Below are 16,644 nucleotides of genomic sequence, written 5' to 3'. Positions count from 1 at the left end.
GCTGGGTACGATTGGGCCTGCCCAGCCAGGCCCAGACTCAAGGACCTCCGGGATGGTACGCGATGTAGACCAAACACACGGCTTGAATTCACCCAAACAAAAAAGGCATGGCAAAATCGAGAACAAAACATGACAACTGAGTATGCCTGGAGCCAAAGCTATGGCTAGAAGAGGGGTTCATCGCTAGCACTCTAATATTCCGAGGCTGATTGAATATGGCCGGCTCATGGCTCCGATTTAAAACATCTATGCGAGTCGCGTTTTGCCCCCACTTCAGGATGGCTGTGACTGAAGAGAAGTGCAACATATAGTTGGATATGTTTTGGTTTACGTCGATCTCACCAGTTTACTACAAAACGCCCACCGGTCAAGTCCTGTTCACATGTGCATGCACGTCGACGTCAAGGCCAGCGAAGAGACATGCACCAGCCCTTGATCACAGCCCGCATGCCCAAGTTAATATAACAAGTAATATCAGGCGGGCACTCGTCTCTGCGCTTGTGTCGATATTGCTCACAGGATGGCACAGAAAAGGGAGCACATGAGAGGCGTCAGACTACGCGCACTGTTCCTTTTGCACCTGTCCCAAGCACCGACCTGGTTTTGAATCAGTATTGCGTCACCCCCCTCTGCGTCATTTGAATGTCGTGAAATCTCGTTTATAATTCATATATTATTCTAGATCGTTCACGTCGTGTGCCTAGGGATGGGTTGTCTCTTGCACCCGTCTGGTTTTCCGTCGGCTTTTGCCGCATAGGTCATGAATGAGACGAGACACTGTAGGCACGACGTGCTCTATCGCCTATCCCCTTTCTCGGTTGTGCCGTATAATAAATGTCCCGTAACTGCATGTGTTGCATTCCTCTATCGTCCCAATACCCGATATGGAGGAGTGCCTGTCGCTTGCGCCGCTCTGCGCCGGTCGGGTATCGATTTCGTATTTGTTTTGTACGGGCGTCTGCCTGCCCTTTGGCGTCCGCTAGAAGCTCTCAAAAAGAGTGTCGTTTAGATCGGCTTGATCTTGAAGTGCAAAGAGATCAAACTGAAGACCAGCGCCTTCAGATCCTGCACTAGGTAGTAGAAAACGCGGAGTCCCTCGGGATCCGATGATTCTGTCACGTCGACCAGTGACCCGATCTTGGCCGTCTCAAACGAGATGTGTTCGCTGCCAATCCGCAGTTCCAGCTCCTGCCGTCCGTCCTTGTTCTTCTGGGGCCATTTGGCATCGTCCTCCCTGTTTGCGCCACAGTTGTTAGACTCTAGGATGTAACGTTCGCTCACGTCAGTAGAGGGGAGAGACGGACTTCATGATCTCGCTGAGCTTGACGATTCGCTTGATCTCCTCGATAACAACCGAGCTGACATACACTGTGGTAAGACTGTTAGCTACAGCCACAAAGCTAGCAGGGTGGTGATAGAGAGCCAAACATACTCTCTTTCCGGATGAGACTGTCGTTGCGGTAGTTGGAGTTGTTGGCATAGCGCGCAATGGCGCTCCGCCCATCACCAACAACACGGAAATCGAACTCTGGAGCACGGTTAGCCAATAGCCTGTGAGACACATGCGCAGAGACGCAGTTGCAAACGTACCAAGGAACTCATGGCCAAAGCGACCCGAGTGGCCGGAGCTGCAAACGAAGTGTTAGTTTGGACCAAAAAGAGCTCGGGCGAACCCCCAGAAATCGACCTACTAGTACCGCAGGTAGAACTGCTCATTTGTGGACGTCATCGTGGCTGCTGTCGTACGCTGGCGAAGGTAGCAACAGATGCAAGCCCCAAACACGAAGCTTTTCGCGTCGTCGACGAAGCACAGTGTGGGTAATGATCTCTTAGCTGCTAAGCCAACTCTCTCCAACGTGCGAATTGAGGGCTGGTGTCGCGCAGCGGCCCATATTTCACGTGACATTACTCGAACCCGATTCGTTTCTGCCACCTGGCCCGCAGCTCACCGCCTTAGCTTGTAAGCCCCCACAGCAGGCACAAGCCAGCAAAGGGGGGGTCAAGGCCACAATTGGCAAGGGCCAATTTGGCACGCTGTTCTTTGGGAAATAGGGAGAAGGAGGACACGACCAGAGAGCAACGAACCTCTCTGCCTCACACAACCTGCAACGTCACCCCGTTCGCGCCCGTCTTCCATCACCCACGCCGCACCTTTGGTTCGCGACACCTCTCTCCAAGCTGCGGCATACCTTTGACAGTCAATCCCTCCAGGAGCGCGTGTTTGTGCGAGCACCGTTTCCCCCACCCCTTTTCGACCCGCCACTTTGCCAAAACCACGGAAAGCGACCTCGCATTGGGCTTTCACCGTCCACCGTCTTTTTGGCCCTTTCCCCTCCTCCCCTGTCTCCTAATCTAGTTCCCGATCGACCTTGGACATTGCACCACGATACTCTCGCTGTCTCGGACCTGCCGCCATCATGTCTGCGTTTCTCGATGGGGCGTACAGCCTGATCCACCAGGACAATGCGGCCGACGTCCCTACCCTCAACGACCTCAAGAACCAGCTCGAGAAGGGCAACGATGAGTCCAAGTTGGACACCATGCGCCGCATCCTGGTCATCATGCTCAACGGCGACCCGCTGCCGGGCATCCTGATGCACATCATCCGCTTCGTCATGCCGTCCAAGTCCAAGCCGTTGAAGAAGCTGCTCTACTTCTACTACGAGATCTGCCCCAAGCTCGACGCTGCTGGCAAGCTCAAGCAGGAGATGATCCTTGTCTGCAATGGCATTCGCAACGACCTGCAGCACCCCAACGAGTACATTCGTGGCAACACGCTGCGTTTTCTCTGCAAGCTCCGCGAGGCCGAGCTGATCGAGCCCCTCCTTTCGTCGGCGCGCTCGTGCCTCGAACACCGCCATGCGTACGTGCGCAAGAACGCTGTCTTTGCCATTGCCTCCATCTTCCAGCACTCGCCGGCCCTGATCCCCGACGCGGCCGAGCTCCTGGCGACCTTTATCGAGACCGAGACCGACCCCACCTGCAAGCGCAACGGCTTTGCCTCGCTGGCCAGTATCAGCCACGATGCTGCCTTGACATACCTCACAAGCGTGTTCGACAGCGTGCCGAACGCAGAGGAGCTCTTGCAGCTTGCCGAGATTGAGTTTATCCGCAAGGATGCTGTCCAGAACAGTCACAACAAGGCACGTACCCACCATGGCCTAGCCTCTACGCGAGGCATGCGCGCATACTGACCTAATGTTTTTTGCAGGCCCGGTATCTGAGACTCATTTTCGACCTTCTCGAAGCCAACACGTCCACCGTCGTGTACGAAGCTGCGTCGTCTCTGACGGCCCTGACCAGCAACCCCGTCGCCGTCAAGGCTGCCGCTGGCAAGTTCATCGAGCTGAGCATCAAGGAGGCCGACAACAACGTCAAGCTTATCGTCCTTGACCGCGTCGACCAGCTGCGGAAAAAGAACCCGGGCGTCCTCGACGACCTGGTCATGGAGGTTCTCCGGGTGCTGCCCAGCCCAGACATTGATGTTCGGCGGAAGGCCCTCGACATTGGCCTGGAGATGGTCTCGAGCAAGAACGTCGAGGAGGTTGTCCTGCTCCTCAAGAAGGAGCTGTCCAAGACGGTGGACCAGGACTATGAGAAGAACGCCGAGTACCGCCAGCTCCTCATCCACAGCATTCACCAATGCGCCATCAAGTTCTCGGAAGTGGCCGCCAGCGTGGTTGACCTGCTAATGGACTTGGTTGCCGACTTCAACAACGCCTCTGCCGTCGACGTCATCAACTTTGTCAAGGAGGTCGTCGAGAAGTTCCCCAAGCTGCGCGCTACCATTGTGCAGAAGCTCTTCGAGACCCTGAACGAGGTGCGCGCGGGAAAGGTGTACCGTGGCATCCTCTGGATCATCGGCGAATACTCTGTGGACGAGAACGACATTCGCGAGGCATGGAAGCGCATCCGCGCGAGCCTCGGCGAGATCCCCATCTTGGCGTCCGAACAGAGACTCCTGGACCAGGGCGAGCCGGATGAGGAGACCAAGGAGGTCAACGGCAACGGCAAGCCGGCTGCCCCGACGGGCTCCAGACGCGTGCTCGCTGACGGTACCTACGCCACCGAGACTGCGTTTACGAGCCAGACCTCGGCTGCTGCGGCTCGCCTAGAGGCCGTCAAGGCCGCTCAGAAGCCGCCTCTGCGCCAGCTGATCCTCGACGGCGACTACTACCTCGCCACTGTCTTGTCCGCGTCACTGACCAAGCTGGTGATGCGCCACTCGGAGATTTCGCCCGACAAAGCCCGCACCAACGCGCTGCGCGCTGAGGCTATGCTGATTATGATTTCGATTGTGCGTGTCGGTCAGTCCCAATTCGTCAAGGCGCCAATCGATGAGGACTCGGTGGACCGCATCATGACATCGGTGCGCAGTCTTGCCGAGTTCAGCGAGCACAAGGAGCTCGAGACCGTGTTCCTGGACGACACGCGGAAGGCGTTCCGCAACATGGTGGTCGCCGAGGAGAAGAAGCGCGCTGCCCAGCTTGCCGACGAGAAGGCCAAGACGGCCATCCAGGTCGACGATGTGGTGTCGATCCGCCAGCTCAGCAAGAAGAACACGCTGGACAGCACGGACCTGGTGGAGGCCGACCTGGACCGGGCGACGGGCGGCGACGCGAGCGGCGCCGAGGACCTGTCGAGCAAGTTGTCGCGCGTTGTGCAGCTGACGGGTTTCTCGGACCCTGTGTACGTCGAGGCGTACGTCAAGGTGCACCAGTTCGACATTGTGCTGGACGTGCTGCTGGTGAACCAGACGACGGAGACGCTGCAGAACCTGTCGGTGGAGTTTGCCACGCTAGGCGACCTCAAGGTCGTGGAGCGGCCGACGACGCAGAACCTGGCGCCGCACGACTTCCACAATGTGCAGTGCACGATCAAGGTGTCGAGCACGGACACGGGCGTCATCTTTGGCAACGTGGTGTACGACGGCGCCCACTCGACGGACACCAACGTGGTGATTCTGAACGACCTGCACGTGGACATCATGGACTACATTGTGCCGGCCACGTGCACGGAGACGCAGTTCCGGTCGATGTGGACCGAGTTCGAGTGGGAGAACAAGGTGAACATCAACAGCAAGGCGCCGACGCTGCGCGCCTTCCTCGAGGGCCTGATGAAGGCGACGAACATGAACTGCTTGACGCCCGAGGCGGCCATGAAGGGCGACTGCCAGTTCCTCAGCGCCAACCTCTACGCACGCAGCGTGTTTGGTGAGTACATGTCGCTGCACTTTTGTTTGTTGAAAACGCCCCTACTAACCATCTGCAGGCGAGGACGCTCTGGCCAACTTGAGCATCGAAAAGGAGGGCGAGGACGGCCCGATCACGGGTTTTGTGCGGATACGCAGCAGATCGCAAGGCTTGGCCCTCAGCCTGGGCTCGCTGAAGGGCCTCAGCAAGATTGGCGTCGCGGCTTAAAAAGGAAAAGGGCGCTCTCGTTTCATTTTTGTTTTTGGTCTGCCGTCTTTCTAATTATTGAATCTGATGTTGTTCACAACCCTGCTGCTACTTTGCTACAGCTGCTGGTGATTGCTGTTGATGGTGATGGTGTCTTCCTTATCTTTGCCTGTTTGTGTCATTTTAGGGACGTGTTTCTAGCTCCATTTTTCTTATATTATTATTTGTCTCCCTCTCCTGACTTTATCCTTTCCGGGTTCGTTTATCATATGCTGCCGGAGACACCAAAAAAAGTGGGCATGTTTTGCACGATGGGATAAAGGAGGACGCTTTGATGTTTGGCAACATAAACTAAGTCAAAATTACCTGGGTAGAAGGGAAAGAAGGAATATACAAAAGTACATCGAAGTAGCAGAGATCGTGATCCAGTTTCATTAATGCGGTTTTGTCATGAATATATTGCATTCAGGCCACTGATTCTGGGTATATGTGAGAGAGTGAGATATGGCGCTGCCGTTGACAACAAACAGCGAGAAAAAAAAAAGCGATTACATTTAGACCAAATTTGGTATATAGTGCAAAATAGTATGTAGCCGCCCTATTTGCGGTTGTGTATGACCGTTGGCATCCTTGTCATGGAGTAGATGATCAGAAAGCGAGGGATAAAAAAAACTTTGTAAATGAAAACGAAAATGATGGAACAGTGCATGGGGGTATTTTGGTAGCGAAAATGCAGAATAAAGACAGACATAGGAAGATATTGTGCAGCCAAAAGTGAACAAGAAACGTGTGAGGCGAGCGACGAGGAATCGTAGACGGCCACAGCCCTTTATGTCGCCCCGAAAACAAGGGCATTGACGATATGGCCCTCTTTCCAGCCTTGGGCCTGGAGCGAGGTGCCGTCCTTGAGAATCTTGCCGAGGTAGGCGATGCGGACGCGAGTATCGTGCGGGAGCTTGGCCTTTTCAGAGATGCGGTGGGCCACGCTGCGGACGGGCTCCTCGCGACCGAGCGAGACGATGACGTCGCGGGAGGTGACACTGAGGCGAGCGCGGACGGTAAGCTGGTTGGCAGCGGCGGCGATGTTGACGACTTCCTTTCCCTTTTCTTCGCGGCGGCGGCGGCGGCGGCGGGGATTTGTCGGCGAGGCGGTCGCGGTATCGAGGCGGTGCCGGGCTTCGTCGCCACACGTATCTTCGTCATCGTCATCGTTGTCGCCGTCGCCTTCTCCTTCGTTGTCATAGTCAGAATCCTCCGACAGGTTGGCCTTGCTGCCCAGGTCATCGAGGGCGGCGCCCTTGGTCTCATCGACGTCGGAGTCGTTGTGCTCTGGGTCGCTGGCCAAGTTGGTGGGGTCAGAGACGATCCACGCCGGTAGGGCATAAAAGTTACCAAAGGCGTCGTATGCACCCTGGGCCATGTCACCGGTGGGCAGGGTAATGTCGGCGGCATCGAGGATAGTTTGGGCGGTGGCGCGAGCTTCCGTAGCTTCAGAAGATGCCGTAGAGCCTGCGCTTTTTGTGGGTGCTGTAGGTGATGTAGGTGATGTAGGTGATGTAGGTGATGTAGGTGAGGTAGGCGACGTGGGCGACGCTAGAGAGGCGGTGGTGGCTGCTTGGGTATCGGTCTCAGCACCAGCATTGGCATTCCTTGCTGCATCGACGACGTCGGCCTCCCACATAATCTCAAGGGCGGCACGTAGGGTCTGCCAGATCTCGGCGCGGCCTGTAACGCGGGTATCAAAGAAGTCGGTGCGTTCGCGGTCGATGGCGCTCCGGGTCCATACGCGGTTGCGGGAGGTCCAGCGGCGCCGTTTTATTGGTTTGTTGATATGCTTGGACAGCTCCTGTGCGGGCAGCCGCTGTTGTGTCGAGGAAGAGGAGGTGCCAGAAGCGGCGGCTGCTCGTAGCTGTCGGCTGCCACCGGTCGGGGGTGTCGAGGAGGAAGAGAGACCGCCGGCATCTATACCGTCGCGGTCGCCGCCACTTCGTGCACCAGCACCAGCGCCGGCCACACCAGCGGTCCTTGCCAGAGAAGCGGCGGCGGCCGACGTAGCCGAACCAGCGCCAGAAGCTTGGATATTGATGGCGCGGCCAGAGCCAGTAGGTGCACCGCCGGGATAGGGCGAGTTAGGGCCATCGGGGCGGGAGAAACAGCAGCCCTGGTGATGTGTTAGCAAGCTCTGGGATGACGAGAACGCAGTGTGGAGGAAGAGGGAGAGCTCACCATATTGACTGTTGTCCGATGGTAGTTGTATCTAATACTCGCACAAGAACATGGTCACCGAAGAAAACGGTCGAGGCTGAAAGGGTAAAGGAGAAGACGCGCGGTGGACGAAGAGAGCAGGCGACGTAGGAACGGACAGAAGCGGAGGGGCAACAGACGATAAAACGAAACAAGGACAGAAGGCCCGCGGAACGCAACGGCGGCGCTGGCAGGGCGATCGCGAGATGCACAGATAGGGTACGAATGTATGTATGGGGTAGAATGGGTTGAGAAAAGAGGGCCCGGAAGGGGACAGGAGACAAAATGACAAAGGAGAAAGAGCAACTAGACGGCGACCGAACGTGCGGAGACGGCAAGAGCGCGCAAGGACAGCGCAACGGCAGGTGCAGCCTCGTGGAAAACGGGTCGTAGATCACAGGTGATCAAGACCCTTACGTGCCTTATTGTCGGCCAAGGACTTTGTGCCAAAACAGAATCAACGAGAGGGGTAGAAATGGTCCCCTGGTGCGCACGTCCGAGACAGAGCCATTGCTGGAGAGACTGAGAAGCCAGACGACAGTCGCGACGGAGGGGAGACGGTGTAGACGGGCGGAGAAGCTGGCGTATTGCAAATGGGCGGTGCTAAACGACGCCTGAAGGTCAGGCTGGGTTTAGCGACATGACGAAAAGTGGAGTGCTTTTGCTCGAAAGTGGCCAGACGTCACCACGTGGACCGAGCTTGGGGGCACGGTTGCGCTAGCGCGTTGCGACACCCACCTGTTACCACTGCGGCTGTGGCGATTGACGGCTGAAGGCTTGCTGTAACATGCGCTGTGCGACGCTTTTGGTGGGCGCTACGAATTACTGGGCAGTGAATCCGCTGCACGTTGGATCCCATGATCAGCCTCGCATGGAGCTGACTTCTATTTTTATTGATTTGGAAGCACTTCCAACGCGGGCTATGAACATCCGGCTGACTACACCCTGGCCTTCGTATCGATTCTTGAATTAAAATATTTATTTTCCTGCTGTTATGTGCTTTCTCGACGAAGCTTAGTATTTCTTGTCATAATGTCGTGAGGCAGATGCGTATCATGCATACTGTCAAGATCAGACGCTTGGTGTCCGTCCTCGTAAACCGTTTTCCTCTTCGCTGTCACTGCGTCTTTACCACAGAAATTTACGGCAGTTGGGACTCTTGCACAGACACGGTGTCATGCCGGCAACGTGGTGCCGCGCGTCCGACGCCAGATCCACGATGCCGTCGACGTAGTCAAATGTCAGCTCGTCTCCAGCAGCAATGTCGCTCACCGCAAAAAATGCCAGGTCGTGGATGTGCTTGTCCGCGTGGTCGCCGACGCGTGCAAAGATGCGCAGGTTGGGGCTGCACGAGTGGTTGATGAAGCGTGTCGGGCCTGCACGGAACTCGCCGTCGCATTCGAGCGGCGGACCGGCCAGGCGGCTGTCGAGCGAGTTGGCGTCCGAAAACTTGTCGAGGGCGAACAAATACACGTCTTTGCGGCGGGCCATTGTAGCTGCCGAGCGACGGAGGTTGGCCTCCCGCGCTGTCAAGATCTCACCGAGGTAGCGGTCGACAAACTGGCCCTTTCGAAGGTCGACGAGCGTACGGACGCCCCAGCCACGGTCTTCGGTGCGGAAAATTTGGAGCGGGACGCGGCGGCCGCGCTCGACGACACGGTTGGCACAGGTCGTGTCGTCCGACACGTCTGCCCCAATACCGCCCGCCTCTGTGCTCGTGCTCGCCGCACACGCACACCCTTCGTGGCACTCGTAGATGGGCTCCCGGCTGTCGAGGTAGCGGCTGCGCAGGAGTCCTGCCTTGTCGCCCTGGCTGTGGTAGGCAAACTTGACACGCTGCTGCTTTCCTCCTACGGACTTGGCAGGCCGGCCAACCTTGTTACCGCTGGCCCTTGTTTCTGTTTCGCTGTCACCATCGTCGCTTGTCGGCTCTTCTTCCCAGAGCATGTCCGACAGACATTCACAGCCGTCGTAACGGCACGCTCGCGCATCCGTGCAGCTGCACCCGCTGCGGAAGCTCACCTCGGCCGCACGTACACCCTGCGTCAAGATCGACTGTGTGATAAATTTAAAGTCCTTGGGCAGTGCCGCACCATCGCCGGTTTTGTTGACGATGGTGACCGGGTACTGGCGATGCGTAGGAAACGCCCTTAACTGGCACCAGTGGCACCCGTCTATAATAGCCGGCGGTGGAGGTCCCTGTAAGGTCAGTTCTTGTTCTTTGCTCTCTACTTCACTAGATTCCGGCATTCGGTGGCCTTGACGTACAGTCTTCCAGTTGTGATTGAAAAAATGCTCTCGGTATGAATCGCGGTCGCCCATATTTACGTGCTATAAGGGTGGATGGATGCGAGGCGTGTGTTGGAGGTTAGGATGAGTTGTACAGTGTTGCTATGAAGGTGGTGATGAGTAGCTGCAGCTTTACGCACGCGTGTCGACGTCAACGCGATGGGGCGTGTATGAAGATGAGGAGCTTGGTGAGAGCTCTACGGCGAACAGTGGAAGTTGTGAGTTCCGGATTAAAGTGGAGCCTTCAACTTTGGCAACTCGTGGTGAAAACCAGCATAGTAAAACAGCGGTGGCGATATCGCCCAACAACAGCCTTCTTAATCAATACTTTTATTATATTTACTTATTCTCGAAATAATCAAGCCTCGTAGCCTGGTCAGTTCATACTACACACAATGCACTACAGAATACCGTATGCACAATACCGGCGGACTGCCTATCCGCGTGCTCTGATAACGAAGTAACGGAGATGGCCGGAGTTGTGTGGGCTGCTGGCTGGATAAAGCTATCTGTGGGTGGGTGCGACCAGTGTAAGTAACCGAATTGGGTTGCGAGATTGTTTGTCTTGATGGACTATACTTTTCGTGCCTCTATTTGAACTTCTTTTGTCGTCTGGTTATTGATTTTACTTCAGCGAAATTCTGTACACTACACCAGCATGGCTCCGTCTGCTGTCAAAGCGGACGGCGCATCGTCCAAAACCGAGGGTGCAGTCTCTGCTGCCGACGTGTCCGGCGACCCAACTCTTGCGCACGTCAATGAAGAGTATGGCCGCCCACCGGTATTCACAGACCCGATCAAGTACCGCTCGTGGCTCAAGCACCGCCTTGCATTGGCCTTCCGCATCTTTGCAAAGCACGGCTTCTTGGAGGGCATCGCCGGACACATTACGGTGCGCGACCCCGTCGACCCGTCCAGCTTCTGGGTCAACCCGTTTGGCACGCACTTTGCCCTGATCACAGACGACGATCTACTGCGGGTTAGCCATGACGGGCAGGTGCTCGAGGGCGGCTCCAACAAGATGCTCAACTACGCCGCGTTTGCCATCCACTCGGAAATCCACAAGGCACGGCCGGACGTACAGTGCGCGGCACACTCGCACTCGCTGTACGGCCGCGCCATGTGTGCTACCGGGCGCACACTCGACATGCTGACGCAAGACTTTTGCATCTTTTACGACGACCACGTGGTCTACCCCAACTTTGCGGGCGTTGTGCTGGCGACGGACGAGGGTCGGCGCATTGCAGAGGTCTTGGGTTCCCGCAAAGCCGCCTTTCTCGGCAACCATGGCATCCTGACGGCGGGTGCGTCGATCGAGGCGGCGGTCAACTGGTTCGTCCTCTTGGAAAAGTGTAGCCGGGTGCAGATGATTGCGGAGGCGGCCGTTGGTGGTAGACGGAATGAACTGACCACGATCGGCCCCGAGGAAGCGCTCAACTCCTGGAAGGCGATCGGCACATCAGATGCAGGGTACTTTGGTGGGCTGCCACTCTTCCAAATGGCCGAGAAGGAATTTGGCGAGAGCACGTTTCTGGGACGGGGAGTGTGAACGTGCAAGTGCAGCTAATGTGAGCTGACAGGAAAACTACAGCTTTCGCTCCACAAAAGTCTCCGTACATTATGCATACAGCACATATGGTTTGAATTGCGCCTAGAGCGGTATGACAACGAGCGAGATATATTTCTGTGGTTGTCTTTCTGGGTATGTGTTGGGATACGGAGCGCATCACCGCTATTATGAACGTGATGCACATACGCAGATCCTCCCTGGTCGATCCTTCTGGGGGATGAGAGGTCCTGCCAGCGGTACCGACCTTATCCTGAGCTTATCTGGGGGGGTGATAGACTGGGTGTTGTATGTTTGCCTCTTGGCGGGCGACCGCGGGTTCAAACACATCACATGTTCCCATCTTGAATCACGAACACAAAAGAAACCAGGAAAACCCGCAAAACGACCTCAAACGACAAACCTGAACCTGGTTGTGGCTGTGTCTGCGGGTTATTCGCGGCAAGCAAGCACGGACAGAGCGGTACGGAGTATTAGGGCGGCCTGCATGTTTTTGTTTGATTGTAGAGGGAACAACGGCACCAATGTGTCAAAATGTTACACTTTGTACATACCTCATACGCGTTCCGTATGCTCTCCTCTATGGAGGATTAGTGCACAGATACACACCGCTGGTCAAACACAGAGTATCCGAAGAGGCATTGGCTCATTGGGTAGCACTGGGACTTGATGGGCGTTTCCTCCGACTCCTAGCAGATTGTTTGGGATCGCCACGCGCAGCCTAGTCTGGCTTGCGATTCTGATTCTTTCTTGCCTCTGTTGCCTGCGTTCTTTTACGATTACTTTCGTTAAAGAAAAATAAAATAAAAATGAGAGCCGCTAGTCGACGCCGGCGCGTTGATTTTCTTCTATTTCCCGTTCTCGTTCATTTTGTCAAGGTTTGTGGACGATGTAGGATCGAGTGAGGGGTGGTGAAGATGCAGGGGGGAGGATGCGAAACTGAAACGGATTCCGCCTTAGATGAGGGATAACGACGATAGTGCGGTTTGCAGAACGTGCAGTTAGAGAACGGATGCGACCTGATAAGAAGGCCGAAGGTTAAAAACGTAGCAAGCGCCTCGAATAAGAGTTGAATAAATGAAGAAGAAAATAGAGAACCGACCCAGCCGACAACGTCACATACATTTGTGATGGAATCCTTGTTGGTCTAGTCAGGCCCGGCCGCCTAGTACCAACATTGTCTGTTTCATCGACGACCGGGGATATTTTGAGCGATCTGTGATCTGTGATGTGGCGGATTTGATTTTCTCTTCTCCCTCTCAGGATGAACAATCTCCTTCTTTTTGTGCCATTTTGAAGCGCTCGTCGTATCTTTGATAGACTGGACGTTCCTTCCATTTGCGCCGAACGCGGTGGTGTCACTCATATTCCTAAAGCAGAAAGAGCCCACTCACAAGCCTTACTGCGAGACCAGCTATTCTACACAAGCAGACGATTGACAATGCGTCTCATTTTCATCTAGAGTCAATGATGGTGAAGGTAAATGCAGAAAATAAGAATCCTGATTCGTTGTCGATCGACCTTTGCTCCGTCCTGTGTTGAGCTGCGGCCTACATTTTCTTTTTTTTGTTCCTAGTTCTTGTAAGCCACGAGGCGCACTTCCTTCCTTTTCTATGCACCTTCCCAGCCCTGCTGCTCTGCTCCTTTGCTCCTTCCGCGCAGGAACAGCCTCAGCCGGCAACCGGCTCCTGCCCTGTCAAGATAAAGCGCTGCCAAGATGTCACCAGTGTAGCATCTGAGGCTCGTTTTCTCCACGATACTTGCTTTTTACCGCTCCGCGATGCCCTTTAAAGCCTCGACGCTGCACCCTTTCCTGCTGACACCCCACTTCTCCCCTGCTGTCAGTCGAGACACAAACATGCCTTCCCTTGTCTCGGGTCCTGGGTTGCATTTTGGCCACCCTCGCCTGTGGCTTTCCCCTTCCCATCCTTTTGCATCCCGGCGACCTGCGAGTTTCTGTCCACCCTCGCCATATATTTGCACATCCTCTGTGCTGTTTCCGGGTCTGTGCCTGAGTCTTACTGCATGTGTCTGCCTCTCACTGCCCACTTCAAGGCCACCCATTACCATCATCTAGTGTGGATGGTGGTCTGAGATTCGGCATGTTTCCTTTTTTTTGCTTTCTTTGTCATGGAAAGCTCGATGGTGACTTGGACCAGAGACAGGGCTTGTCTGCTGAGCCTGTCTTTTGGCCTGGTCGTCTAGGCCAGCCCGGCCCCGGTCTGCCACAGACACACACCTCGATGCTATCTGGGTGGTTCTCTGACACGATCCTAGACAGGGGAGGGGAACTCTATTCCCCTCACTCCTTGCTCGTACAATCGGGGAGCTGTTACCCACGATGTCCCCGTCTTGTGTCTCATTCTGAGATTTTCCTATGGGACTATCATTGTCCACTCCATATACCACCTTGATACCCTCTTTCTTTTTTCTCACCTCTCTCGTCTTTGCTTTCTCTCATTTTTTGCGTACATCACCAGCTTATGCACATACATCATCGCATCAATATCACTCCCATGGCGTGCGTCGGCGCCGCACCGTCGTCCCCTCTTCCACCATCCTCACCATGAGCGCAGACTTGCACGGCGGCACCGCCCCGCTGGCGGCGCTGACTACCGTCTTCACACCTCCCTGTCCGACGTCGTGGCTGGTGACGACGACCAAACTGCCGTCTCAGTTCCCGTCTTTCCCTTCTGCCGACGTTGCGGTACCAACGTGCGACCCACCGGGGTGGGCTGGCAACCTGGCCGGCGAGGGCTTTCAGTACTACTCGCCGGCTATCTGCCCAGACGGCTTTGAAGTTGGGGACGAGTGCATTCTGACGGGCACGCCACGAACAACTGAGGGGTTTCCCGCCGTGGCTCCCGGCGAGACTGTGGCATGGTGTGTGCCGAGCGGACAGACCTGCGCATCAGACACAACCGACTTCCGGGGCGGTGTTTGGGGTGTATCGCAGACGAGCACGGGTGCCGGTGCCACTATCACAGTTGGGCCGGCCATTCAGATCCGGTTTCGAGACGTCGACTTGTCCATACTGGCAACGCACCCACTGACGCCGGGCCGGATACTACCAGGAGGCAAACCATTAACGCAGTCTACACGGCCTCCTTCACCGACACCGCCACCGACCAAACAGACACCGGACGCATTCACCAGTTCTTCAGAAATTGCGCAGAACACACATGTTTCATCATCGTCGTCGTCTTCATCGTCGTCGTCCCCATCAACAACATCTACAGCAACAAGTGACGGCACTGCCGTCGGGTTTATGACGGTCATAGGAAAATCCACGACTGCGTCACTCTCGTCCACACCAGAACCAGTCACCAGTACTGTCCAAGTCGTGTCGCACGGATTGACGTTCAAGTCGACTGTGGTGACGTCTCCAACGCCGTCCGTTGACAACGGAGGCGACGGCGGTGACGATTCTACTGGCGCCACTGCCACCAACGGCACCAGCAATGCATTGGCCAGCAAAACCCCTACAAGTGCCTTTACAGCCACCATCGTCATGGCGGTGATATTGAGTGTCGCCGCCGCTGCCATTGTGTCTTTCTTCCTTCTGTCAAGACGGCGCAACCTTCGACAACAACAGAAGTTGAGCGAGCAAGGGCGTGGCTTACCAAAGACCGAGCCCCCAGTACACGATGGCAATTCTTCTCTTGGATGGTCGTCCGTTGGTGTCGGCGCCTGGGTCCATCGGAGACGACCTCGCTGGCAGGCTGGTTGGCGCCGGCTACGAGCATGGTGGAGTAGCCTACCGCGTCTGCCTTGGCAGCGGCGGAGTACCCTGACGGGCGACAACCGGAGATGGGCTCGGTGGCGCCGTCCAGTACCACGGCGACATAATCAAAACGCGGAAGACAGGGAACCTGGCCGGGCACGCACGCCTATGGCAGAGTTACCGACCTCGGAGCGTGTGGTGGCCGACTATGCCGAACTGGAGGGCTCCCCAGTACCCCAGAGACAGGGGTCATACAATGACGATGACGATGACGCCGACTCATACATGAGCATCCAAAAGTTCAAGGGCATTCCTGCCAGACGCATGAATGCCCACAGCCCGACCCGTGCCAATCGTCTTAGCTGGATGTCCCGCTTGTCACGGTACATGCGAGGACGCTCGTCGACGGGAGGCGGGGACGGCCGGGACACGCCTGCAAGTGGTGGCACCAGCGTCTACGATGACGCCGCTACGGTGGCTGACCGAAGCATTCTAAGCCGTGCATCCACACGGTCGTCTCACTGGACGCGCTCGGGCGAGGTGGACGACAGTCCGTTTGGGACCATGGAGAGCGGCGATGTTGACGAGAGCAGCTGGGCGGCCTTCTCGCGATCACGCGAAGGACTCGGCCGGTTGCTGCAGGTGAAAAAGAGTGCTGGAAGCCCCATGCCTGCTTCGTTTGGCGCCCGTCGTGGCCACCAGCGTGGCCTGAGTGCGCCGACCAACAGCACCGCCAAGGGCCTCCCTCGATTGCCCTCGCCAGCAATTACTGTGCGAAGCGACCGAACTGGGACGCCGGTCCCGGGATGGCTGGGCGGTGCCAATGGCGCCAACACCGATCGCTTCTCACGGCTGAGCAGCGGCACGTTTGGGCGCATGGACAGCTTAATCAGCCGAGACGGCAGTCGAATTGGAGACGTGCCGGGAGTCGGTGCAGGAGGAGCACAATATACTGAAGCGAATCCATAGAAGGAGAATTCGTGCAGCATATTATGATATGCGAGAGAAAGTACAAAATACCCCTGAATGAGAAATGGCTCAAGGATACAAATAAATTCGGAAGCAAATAGCACTGTCAAGACATTGCGCAGCGACACAAAGGTTCATAAATTTTAATGTAGATGTCGAAACTCGTGCGAATGTATGACCAGAGCTTGGCGAGATGACAGAGGCAAACGCCACACGATACCACACGATCTTCTAGAATCGTGTGGTATGATAGTATAGATGAATCGTGATGATAAAAGAAAGACATACACCAAGGAAACGATCACCGTTGGGGATGTGCGATGGATGGGCGCACTGGCTGAGACATTGTCGCGTGGGTTTGGTACACGTGGTAAAGTCAGGGGAAAAGGAAGTAAACAAGTTGAAAGTTGAATGACCGTATTTTATTGTTTTTTTGTTCTCTTTGCAACTAT

At 55.8% G+C, this 16,644-nt stretch overlaps 6 protein-coding genes across 6 annotated transcripts; 3 read left to right on the top strand and 3 right to left on the bottom strand.

Annotated features, from left to right (window-relative positions):
* Positions 1-1,005: 1,005 nt before the first annotated feature.
* SPBR_03213 (protein mago nashi) lies at positions 1,006-1,729 on the bottom strand (the record flags this gene model as incomplete). Its single annotated transcript, XM_040761516.1, has 5 exons — positions 1,006-1,234; positions 1,305-1,368; positions 1,433-1,528; positions 1,591-1,628; positions 1,692-1,729. 5 exons carry the CDS (start codon positions 1,727-1,729, stop codon positions 1,006-1,008), a joined length of 465 nt encoding a protein of 154 aa, XP_040620894.1.
* Positions 1,730-2,417: 688 nt separating this feature from the next.
* Positions 2,418-5,420, top strand: SPBR_02292 (coatomer beta subunit; the record flags this gene model as incomplete). Its single annotated transcript, XM_040760595.1, has 3 exons — positions 2,418-3,122; positions 3,212-5,213; positions 5,272-5,420. The coding sequence occupies 3 exons, from the start codon at positions 2,418-2,420 to the stop codon at positions 5,418-5,420; spliced, it is 2,856 nt and encodes a 951-aa protein (XP_040620893.1).
* An 808-nt stretch (positions 5,421-6,228) lies between these two features.
* SPBR_02853 (uncharacterized protein) lies at positions 6,229-7,538 on the bottom strand (the record flags this gene model as incomplete). Its single annotated transcript, XM_040761156.1, has 2 exons — positions 6,229-7,308; positions 7,368-7,538. The coding sequence occupies 2 exons, from the start codon at positions 7,536-7,538 to the stop codon at positions 6,229-6,231; spliced, it is 1,251 nt and encodes a 416-aa protein (XP_040620892.1).
* A 1,233-nt stretch (positions 7,539-8,771) lies between these two features.
* SPBR_02924 (histone-lysine N-methyltransferase SUV39H) lies at positions 8,772-9,965 on the bottom strand (the record flags this gene model as incomplete). The annotated part of the gene is made up of 2 exons (XM_040761227.1): positions 8,772-9,797; positions 9,912-9,965. The coding sequence occupies 2 exons, from the start codon at positions 9,963-9,965 to the stop codon at positions 8,772-8,774; spliced, it is 1,080 nt and encodes a 359-aa protein (XP_040620891.1).
* A 625-nt stretch (positions 9,966-10,590) lies between these two features.
* On the top strand, positions 10,591-11,481 carry SPBR_03120 (class II aldolase/adducin domain protein; the record flags this gene model as incomplete). The annotated part of the gene is made up of 1 exon (XM_040761423.1): positions 10,591-11,481. One exon carries the CDS (start codon positions 10,591-10,593, stop codon positions 11,479-11,481), a length of 891 nt encoding a protein of 296 aa, XP_040620890.1.
* Positions 11,482-14,065: 2,584 nt separating this feature from the next.
* SPBR_02464 (uncharacterized protein) lies at positions 14,066-16,192 on the top strand (the record flags this gene model as incomplete). Its single annotated transcript, XM_040760767.1, has 1 exon — positions 14,066-16,192. The coding sequence occupies one exon, from the start codon at positions 14,066-14,068 to the stop codon at positions 16,190-16,192; it is 2,127 nt and encodes a 708-aa protein (XP_040620889.1).
* Positions 16,193-16,644: the final 452 nt, after the last annotated feature.

This window comes from Sporothrix brasiliensis, assembly GCF_000820605.1.
Source record: "Sporothrix brasiliensis 5110 chromosome Unknown Cont17, whole genome shotgun sequence".
In the NCBI taxonomy this organism is placed as follows: domain Eukaryota; kingdom Fungi; phylum Ascomycota; class Sordariomycetes; order Ophiostomatales; family Ophiostomataceae; genus Sporothrix; species Sporothrix brasiliensis.
The sequence above is the reverse complement of the archived record's forward strand: the minus strand, read 5'-3'. Positions and strand labels throughout refer to the sequence as shown.